The sequence below is a fragment of the Myotis davidii genome, unplaced genomic scaffold (assembly GCF_000327345.1).
Source record: "Myotis davidii unplaced genomic scaffold, ASM32734v1 scaffold149, whole genome shotgun sequence".
NCBI classification, from domain to species: Eukaryota; Metazoa; Chordata; class Mammalia; order Chiroptera; family Vespertilionidae; genus Myotis; species Myotis davidii.
Genome location: NW_006352194.1, coordinates 864,141 through 873,283, shown reverse-complemented (window position 1 = coordinate 873,283; position 9,143 = coordinate 864,141). Strand labels below are relative to the sequence as shown.

At 61.8% G+C, this 9,143-nt stretch overlaps 2 protein-coding genes across 3 annotated transcripts in view; one reads left to right on the top strand and one right to left on the bottom strand.

Moving 5' to 3' along the window:
* Positions 1-2,354, top strand: part of SYTL1 (synaptotagmin like 1) — an 8,535-nt gene extending 6,181 nt beyond the window's left edge. Inside the window, exons 7-12 of the mRNA XM_015557187.1 lie at positions 7-91; positions 348-506; positions 729-807; positions 921-1,020; positions 1,748-1,953; positions 2,125-2,354. Of these exons, the coding sequence (XP_015412673.1) occupies positions 7-91; positions 348-506; positions 729-807; positions 921-1,020; positions 1,748-1,953; positions 2,125-2,264 (769 nt within the window). The 3' untranslated portion in view covers positions 2,265-2,354. The remainder of the gene's footprint in view (positions 1-6; positions 92-347; positions 507-728; positions 808-920; positions 1,021-1,747; positions 1,954-2,124) is intronic.
* A 140-nt stretch (positions 2,355-2,494) lies between these two features.
* Positions 2,495-9,143, bottom strand: part of MAP3K6 (mitogen-activated protein kinase kinase kinase 6) — an 11,032-nt gene continuing 4,383 nt past the window's right edge. For both annotated transcript variants that reach the window (XM_006777635.2, XM_015557259.1), the window contains 16 exons: positions 9,051-9,143; positions 8,564-8,691; positions 8,183-8,319; positions 7,747-7,852; positions 7,100-7,257; positions 6,804-6,996; positions 6,563-6,701; positions 6,100-6,259; positions 4,813-4,818; positions 4,510-4,686; positions 4,142-4,247; positions 3,721-3,889; positions 3,520-3,632; positions 3,365-3,438; positions 2,989-3,065; positions 2,495-2,782 (listed from right to left, as the gene is read on the bottom strand). The exon at positions 9,051-9,143 is cut by the window's right edge and continues 15 nt beyond it. In XM_006777635.2, the coding sequence (XP_006777698.2) occupies positions 2,692-2,782; positions 2,989-3,065; positions 3,365-3,438; positions 3,520-3,632; positions 3,721-3,889; positions 4,142-4,247; positions 4,510-4,686; positions 4,813-4,818; positions 6,100-6,259; positions 6,563-6,701; positions 6,804-6,996; positions 7,100-7,257; positions 7,747-7,852; positions 8,183-8,319; positions 8,564-8,691; positions 9,051-9,143 (1,927 nt within the window). In that variant the 3' untranslated portion in view covers positions 2,495-2,691. The remainder of the gene's footprint in view (positions 2,783-2,988; positions 3,066-3,364; positions 3,439-3,519; positions 3,633-3,720; positions 3,890-4,141; positions 4,248-4,509; positions 4,687-4,812; positions 4,819-6,099; positions 6,260-6,562; positions 6,702-6,803; positions 6,997-7,099; positions 7,258-7,746; positions 7,853-8,182; positions 8,320-8,563; positions 8,692-9,050) is intronic.

The window sequence follows — 9,143 nt, the reverse complement described above, 5'->3', positions numbered from 1 at the left end:
CAAAAGCTACCTCCTCCCGGACAAGCAGAGCAAGCGCAAGACGGCCGTGAAGAAGCGGAATCTGAACCCGGTCTTCAACGAGACGCTGCGGGTAAGGCTGTCGGGGCGCCCCCGTTCAGGAACCAGGCTCCCTGCCCGAGGGCTCAGGGGCAGGGGCGGCCACATGGGGTCATTGCCTGTCCCTCCCGTCCTGCATTCCGCGGGAGGAAGGGCAGGGAGCCCAGAGTGGTGGGCGCAGCGTCAGTTCAGACCCCCGCGAATGCCCTCTCCTCCGGGGTCCCCCGTTTTCCATCCTGCGGGGAACGCGGCAGGACCAGCCCCGCATTAAAGGCACCGCCTGTCCCCAGTACTCGGTCCCGCAGGCCGAGCTCGCCCGCCGCGTGCTGAGCCTGTCCGTGTGGCACCGCGAAAACCTGGGTCGCAACATCTTTCTGGGCGAAGTCGAAGTGCCCCTGGACACGTGGGACTGGGACTCCGAGGCCATCTGGCTCCCCCTGCAGCCCCGGGTGAGGCCACTGGTCGGTGGGACCCAGGGCACAGATCTCGTTTTCACCCGCGGAGCCTTCCCCAGCCCCGCAGACTCCACCTTCGCCGCTTTTCCTCGAGGCTCTGCCTGCCCTCCCTGCTCACAGCACCCATCGGTGTCCGGAGGCTCCACCCCGTCCCTGTCCCTTGTGGCCTCTTTGCCTTGGGTCCTGTCCCTGCTCCCTGACCAGCCCCTCTCGCAGGTTTCGCCCTCTCCTGACGACCTTCCCAGCCGTGGGAGGCTCTCTCTGTCCCTCAAGTACGTCCCCGCTGGCTCTGAGGGTGAGTGGTGCCCAGGAGAGACCACGCTGGCCTGGCCCTGGGAGGTGGGGACTCCTGTCCACAAGGGGGGGGGCTCTGTCCGTGGGTCGAAGCCTGAGCCGGCCTTTCCGCAGGCGCAGGACTGCCCCTGAGCGGGGAGCTGCACTTCTGGGTGAAGGGAGCTCAGGACCTGGTGCCTCTTCGTTCCGGATCCCTGGATTCTTACATACAATGGTGAGGGGCCCTGGGAGCTCCCCACCTTTCCTTTTGCCTGGAGTGGAGCTCCCCACCCCCTTCTGATTGCCCCCCCCCTCCTTGATCCCCTAGTCTGGGCTTTGACCTCTGAGCAGGGCGAAGCGGGCAGCTTGAGGCCAGAGAGTTGAGTACACCTTTAAGGACTGCATTCAGTGGCTGGCACCTATAGGACTTGTTGGAGAGCTGAGGCTGAGACCTGGGGGTTCACAGGGGCCCTTCCACGGAGATCCTGTAGGGCCAGGCTGTGGGGCCTGCAGTTCTGTGGTTTTCAAAGTAAGCTTTGGGGTAGCTCTGGTGGTGTCCCCAGGTTCTGCCCACCCTCAGGGAGTGAATGGAGGTAGGCCGAACAGGTTCTGAGATCCCAGCCCTGACTCAACCAGGCATTGTTTTTCTCTTAGGTTTTGTACTTCTGAGCAATATTTTATCTTGCAGAAAGGGCCCCACGGCTTTAAGAAGTTTGGAAATTACTCTGAGGGACAGCAGGGAGTCATGAAGGTCTTTGAGTTGGGGAGTAGCAGAATGCCACTTCAGAGCCATTACTCACAGGAGACCTGGGAGGAGGGTGGTGCAAAAGTCCTAGGGCATCGAGGGTTGGAGGCCAGTTCTCAGGCAGGAGCCAGAGGACGTGGAGAGTGCGCGGGAGGACAGGTTAGTGCTGGAGAGCGTAAAGGGGTGGCCGTTTGATGCCAGCCCACCTCCCCCACAGCTCGGTGCTGCCTGATGACAGCCGGGCCAGCCGCCAGCGGACAAGGGTGGTGCGAAGGAGCCTCAGCCCCGTGTTCAACCACACCATGGTTTATGACGGCTTCCGGCCTGCTGACCTGCGCCAGGCCTGCGCTGAGCTCTCCCTCTGGGACCATGGGGCCCTGGCCAGCCGCCAGCTGGGGGCCGTACGCCTCAGCCTGGGCACCGGTAAGTGGGCAGGACCCTCGGGGGCAACCAATGCTGGGAGGCAGGGGCTTCCTGAGTGGCCTTGGGCATTTTTCTTTTGTGAGCTTTGGTGTCAGTGCGTAATCTGGGACCAGGCAGGTGTTCCTTGGGACCTGGGTGCCTAACGTGACCATGACCTCCACCCTTGCCCAGGCAGCAGCTACGGGCTCCAGGTGCCCTGGATGGATTCCACACCTGAGGAGAAGCAGCTGTGGCAGACACTCCTGGAGCGACCATGCGAGTGGGTGGATGGCCTTCTGCCCCTCCGAACCAACCTGGCCCCCAGGACATAGGTGCCTGACAAGCCTTGGCAAACCTCTCTCCGGACCCCCATCTCAGGGCCTGCCCTTAGTGGAAGTCAATAAAGTCTATTCTAAGGGCAACGAGGGGCTGTTTTCTTGGGGTTAGGGGGATGGGGTGAGGGAAGTGCAGGGGGCCAGGTGAAGGCACTTTAGATTCAGACATTAAGACCTGAGAGAGCTGGCCCCAAGACCCCCACATACCTCAGAAGTTGCCAAAGCCCAAAGGTACAAAAGTGTTCTGTTTAATAGTCTTTGTCCGGTGGTACTCAGTGAACTTGGGCATCTCTGTGGCTGGACTGCCCCTACCGCCACCTGGTCCCTTCCAGTTGCCCCCGGGCCCTGGGGTGAGTGTGTCAGAACTTGCTGGCGTCTTCTCCAGTCACCCGTCCTTGGGTCTGGCCTCTTGCCTCCGGTGCCCTCATTCTGCCTCCTGGGCACCAGGGGTAACAGCCGTGGATCCTGCTCGCTGTGCCAGGATGGCTCTCCAGATGCGGCATGCCATCCCTCCCCTGGGGGTAGCAAATTCACTGTGGCTCAGCCAGAAGACCCTGGGCTCTCTGATACCCACTGTCTGCCTAATGCCCCCTCGGTCCCCAAGGGAGCCTGGTGTCCATGTGGTTTCCAGAGAGGAAACCAGGCAAGCCTGTAGCGGGGGTCGGGATCTGACCAGCACGATCCCATACGCATGGGTCATCCTGGAGGGCGCAGGGCATACCTGATGCGGGTGTAGGTGAGGTCATCTTTAGTGGCGCAGGTCAGTAGGGCCTGGAGGGTGAAGCTGTAGTTCAGCAGCTGGTTGTGGACAAAGATGCCCACACAGAACAGGGAGAGATTAAAATTAGAGAAAGATGTGTCCAGAGAATCAGACCCTAGTTCTGTTTTACTACCAGCATGCTAGGGCAGATCCCCCCCACCCCCCGCCCCCATGTCTGGGCCTCAGTTTTTTCATCTTACAATGGGAGGGGAATCCTAACTGTGCCTCTAATGTTGAGATTCTCTGTATCAGAGGGGAAATGTGAGAAGAGCTGAAAGGGGCAGAGGTGGAGTTTGGGTTGGTAGAGGTCATGTGTAGCCAGCACTCTCTCCCTCACTCTCTGGATGGTGCCTGAATCCACGTCCAGTTCCTGTAGCCACTGCACCAGGCCCTGGTCCACTGTTCGAGCAGCTGTCAAGGAGAAATCAGGTGAACCCAGGGGTGCCTCCTGCCAGAAGCTGTCTCCCACCGCCATCAGTGTCCTCTGCTCACCTGGGGGCCCTGAGGCCAGGGAGCAGGTCCAGGCCTCCTCGTCCACCCGCTGTAGAGCCTGTTGCATCAGAGCCCGGCACTCCCACTCCTTCTCTGCCAGGACATCGCGGAGCCTGTTGGATGGCAGAAGGCCAGTAGGAGGGAGGGGGGAGCTGGGGTGACGCTCACACAGAGGCTAGGGATGGGTCCCAGGGGGCTTACCGATCAGTCTCTGCTCGCAAGAGGCCCAGCTGCACCATCAGAGGTGGGGGGCTCTGCTCGGGTTCCCCTGGGAGCAGGCTTGGCTGGACTGGGGTGTCCTGCTGCTTGGGCAGGGGCTCCTCTTTACTGGACTCCTCTGACCTCTGTGGGACTGCATCCTTCTCCACTCCTGCCCGTCAGAGTGAGGTGAGCTCAGGCCGGGCATTTGGGACCCTCGGACACGGGCAGAGGGCGTGGGGAGCTCTGCACTGGCCGGGGGGTGTCAGTCCGGGAGATGTCTGTTTGGTCACTCCCCCACCCACTGCTTCCTGGCCTGGGCCAGGCCTGGTGATCACACCCCCTGCCAGCTCCATTTGTGTTCCCCACGCCTCCAAGGGCCATGCCCTCATCCACAGACCGGCCATCTCAGCTCCTGGCCTACCTGGGCTCAGCACCGCCAGGGCCCCCCGGACAGCGCGGCTGAGCAGCGAGTCCAGCACGAACATCCAGTGTGGGCGGATCTGGCGCCTGCGGAGAATCCGCTTCACCTGGGAGGGAGGGTGGCGCCGCTCAGACTGCTAAGCCTCAGGGAGGTGGGGCTGGCGTTGGAAAGGCCCAGAAAGTCTGCCTGAAGCAAGTCGGGTGGACCGGCTTGGAGTCAAGGGAGGGGCTGGCAAGCTAGGGCTGCGCAGATGTCCCTCCCTGATGGCTCTATCGTCACCGAGAAGACATGGAACCTTTCAACATCGAGACCTTGCACAGGGAGTTCACGAGCTGTTCTTGGGCAGCCCTGTGAGAAAACTCACTCACCGCATCGGGGAAGGCAAAGAGTGGTCTGTGCAGAAGTGCAGGCTCAAGGCCCTGGGCCCGCAGCTGCCCTTGCAGTGCCCGCAGCTCCTGGGCCAGCTGCCGGCGGTTGGGTGTGTGGATGTGCGCCCCGAGGCAGTGCAGTAGCTGTTCCACAAGATTCCTGTCCAAACGGGGGTCCTGAGAAGGAAGGTGTTTCCATTTGAGCCAAGAGAGATGCCGGCAAGGGGCTGGGGTTGGGGAAGGCCATTAGCCGGAGTCCTGCCGGTGCTCTGCCACCAGGGGGCGTGGGGGCGGGCCGCCCACCTGGTCCTGCTCCAGCCACAGATTCTCCGCCAGCGTGGGCAGCTCCTGCTTCAGCACCTCGGCCAGCATGGCCCGGCGCCTGCTCTCTTGATGCAGCAGGCTCAGCCCCGAACTCTCCTCCGGGGACGCGGGATCTTCGGCTCCGGGCTCCTCGGGCACCCTGGGTGCAATGGGGAGCGGCCAATGGAGGGCGGGCGGCAATACTGACCAGCTACCTCCGCCCCAGGGTTTGGATCCCGGCTGTGGCTTTGACTCTCAGGCCTCTCTCACAGGGATAAGAGAGAGACCTGGCACCCTAACGAAATACAAGTAAGACTCAGCCTGGACTCCTCTGACCTCTGTGGGACTGCATCCTTCTCCACTCCTGCCCGTCAGAGTGAGGTGAGCTCAGGCCGGGCATTTGGGACCCTCGGACACGGGCAGAGGGCGTGGGGAGCTCTGCACTGGCCGGGGGGTGTCAGTCCGGGAGATGTCTGTTTGGTCACTCCCCCACCCACTGCTTCCTGGCCTGGGCCAGGCCTGGTGATCACACCCCCTGCCAGCTCCATTTGTGTTCCCCACGCCTCCAAGGGCCACGCCCTCATCCACAGACCGGCCATCTCAGCTCCTGGCCTACCTGGGCTCAGCACCGCCAGGGCCCCCCGGACAGCGCGGCTGAGCAGCGAGTCCAGCACGAACATCCAGTGTGGGCGGATCTGGCGCCTGCGGAGAATCCGCTTCACCTGGGAGGGAGGGTGGCGCCGCTCAGACTGCTAAGCCTCAGGGAGGTGGGGCTGGCGTTGGAAAGGCCCAGAAAGTCTGCCTGAAGCAAGTCGGGTGGACCGGCTTGGAGTCAAGGGAGGGGCTGGCAAGCTAGGGCTGCGCAGATGTCCCTCCCTGATGGCTCTATCGTCACCGAGAAGACATGGAACCTTTCAACATCGAGACCTTGCACAGGGAGTTCACGAGCTGTTCTTGGGCAGCCCTGTGAGAAAACTCACTCACCGCATCGGGGAAGGCAAAGAGTGGTCTGTGCAGAAGTGCAGGCTCAAGGCCCTGGGCCCGCAGCTGCCCTTGCAGTGCCCGCAGCTCCTGGGCCAGCTGCCGGCGGTTGGGTGTGTGGATGTGCGCCCCGAGGCAGTGCAGTAGCTGTTCCACAAGATTCCTGTCCAAACGGGGGTCCTGAGAAGGAAGGTGTTTCCATTTGAGCCAAGAGAGATGCCGGCAAGGGGCTGGGGTTGGGGAAGGCCATTAGCCGGAGTCCTGCCGGTGCTCTGCCACCAGGGGGCGTGGGGGCGGGCCGCCCACCTGGTCCTGCTCCAGCCACAGATTCTCCGCCAGCGTGGGCAGCTCCTGCTTCAGCACCTCGGCCAGCATGGCCCGGCGCCTGCTCTCTTGATGCAGCAGGCTCAGCCCCGAACTCTCCTCCGGGGACGCGGGATCTTCGGCTCCGGGCTCCTCGGGCACCCTGGGTGCAATGGGGAGCGGCCAATGGAGGGCGGGCGGCAATACTGACCAGCTACCTCCGCCCCAGGGTTTGGATCCCGGCTGTGGCTTTGACTCTCAGGCCTCTCTCACAGGGATAAGAGAGAGACCTGGCACGGAGGAGGCACCCTAACGAAATACAAGTAAGAGCAATTGGGAGGAAGGCACCAAGCGCCATTCTTGCAAGTGGTCCAGGTGCCCAGGTCCGTGGAGAGGGCTTATTCTGGAGGGAGTACAAGGACAAAACCAGATAAAGTGAACCTGCCCCAGGACCCTGGGCTCTCACCGGAGCTGGCTGGTGTCCCCATAGCTGAGGCAGCGCTTCGGGGGACTAGGCGGGTGTTGAGAGGGTGCCTGAGGGCGTGGGAATGTCTGGGACTGGGTGGTGGAGTCCGCTGAAGGAAGAGGGCTGGCTGAAGGGGCATCTGAGGGAGGGACAGGGCTGTCAGCCTGGGCCCGCGTCAGCCCTCAGCTCCACAGCCCTCTGCCCTCACTCCAGTGTGCACCCCTCTCCACCCATGCAGTACCTGGGGGCCGGGGAGCATGCTGGGGTGAGCCCGGGCTTCGGCTCCTCTTCCCAGGCTGCAGGAAGGGGTCCCCCAGCAGTGCTTGGGCACTGGCACGGCGGCAGGGGTCTGGCTCAAACGTTCGCAGGAGGAAGGCTTGGGCCTCCGCTGACAGAGAACTGGGCATTGGCGGATGTACCTTGTACATGCCCACCTGGGAGGGGGCCGGGAGGGAAAACAAGAATTAAGTTTAGAGGCGTGTAAGGGCACCATCTGTCCCCACCCCACCTGCTGAGCCAGGGCCTGAGGGGACTCACCTGAAACATGGCCGCCTGTGGGCTCCCGAGCTCGTGGAAGGGTGGGCGACCTGTGGCCATCTCGATGACAGTGCAGCCCAGCGACCAGATGTCAGCCGCTTTCCCGTACCCGCGTGGGCCCTGGTCAATGATTTCTGGGGCCATGTACTGTAGGGTCCCTAGGCCAGGAGCAGTGGTAATAATGCTCACCGAGGCTTTATCGCTATGGAGCGGCAGGGGCTCTCTCCTCCTTTGGCCGCCTGTACCCACCCTGAGCTCTGTCGTCCAAAACAGCTCCCATCACCTAATCTGGTTGTCAAACATCTACCTGAGTTTCCTCACTCATCTGAGGGTCCATCCCATCCATGGATTCCATTGCTTGCAGTAGGTTCCATCCTATGACCTGGATTCCATCAGCCACTCTGAATTTACCACCAACTTTGGTCCGCAGCAACACTTCTGGGTTCCATTTCAGGCACTAAACTCAATGTCCTCAGCTATCCAAGCTCCAGTTCTAGATTCCGTCACCTCAGCCCTGGCTCAATCGCCTGCCCTGGGTGCTATCCCCCATTAACTCTACTCCATGCCCAGGAGAAGCACCTTTTCATGAAGGCCCCAAGCGTCCTGCCCCAGGTCAGCATCCCCACTCACCACCCCACACCTGTTACCTGTGAAGGTCTCAGTGCAAGGGGTGATGCCTGCCAGCCTCTTGGAGGTGCCAAAGTCAGAAATCTTGAGAAGCCCACTGAAAGTGTTGATCAGCACATTGTCCCCCTGAGGAGAGTGGACACTTCGCTCAGTGGACATTAAGCTGGGGTGCTGATACCAGAAGTGGACCCTATCCCAGGAGCCCATCTCCTGGGAATCACAATCTGACCCTGCCTCTATCAGCCTCCTCCCCCTCCCATCCCACTATGCCCCTCTGGGAGCTGACACCTGGTTTGACTTCAGATCTGGTTTCCTTCTCTGGGGCACCTTCTTGATGAATATCCCACCCTTTGCAAAGGATCTGCCAGCTAAGTCTAAACTGCCAGCCTCTGTCTGGGGCCATATCTCTCCCTCTGCCCCAGCAGCAAGTCAGGGTGGGCCAGCTACAGGGCTTACCTTGATGTCACGATGTACAATGCGGTTGTCATGCAGGTAGCTGAGTCCCTGCAGGATCTGGCGGGTGTAGAAACTGATGGTGCTCTCGTTGTCCTGCAGGGGTCCCCACACTGACCGCAGCAAGGAGGACAGGCTGCCTGGGCAGGTGCAATTCAAGGTCATCATTGCCACCCTCTCTCTCCAGCCCGCAGCTCTCTGCCCAGACACACCCATACCATGGCCCAGACTCCATTACCCAACTGCACAGCATCAGCTAATTGTGGGCTACACCACCCACACACACGCTCTGGTTCATGTCCCCTAAGGGTTCTCCACCCCTGTCTGGCTCCATCCCCACGCCCCACACCCCCACTTCCATTCCCATCGCAGGAGGACAGGTACCTCCAGGCACTTCCTCCATGAAGATCTTGAGGTAGCCGCCCTGGCTGGCTGAGCCCAGATAGCGCACGATGTTCTTGTGGCGCAGGCGTTTGTGCAGAGCGATCTCTTCATGTAGTGGCTGAGAGAACCTGGGAGCAGGTAGGGAGAGAGGAACAGGCCAGATTTGGACAGAGATGCCCAGCCAACTCCAGCACCAGCCAGGCCACGCCCCCAGGATCTGCCCCGCTCACAATCCCCTCCCAGACTTTCCCACCTAACCTGGAGGGTGAAGCTGTAGTTCAGACCAGATCCCAGGCCCCTCCAGACCAGATCCCGACCCTCCTGGTCCCTGCCTTTCTGACCGCAGGCCCATTGGGCTCGAACTCTTTCGTCCAAGAGCCCGCCCACTTGGGCCCGACCAATAGGGCATCAGCGCCCCCCTTACTGCCCCGCCCCCATGACCCTCTCAGTTCCTGGTCCCACCCTGGCTCGCACGCCCAGCGCACACCTGCTGTCCCGCTCTGGGATCTCCTTGATGGCGATGCGTACCCGCGTGTGCCGGTCGCGGCCCGCGTACACGACCCCGTACGTGCCCTTGCCC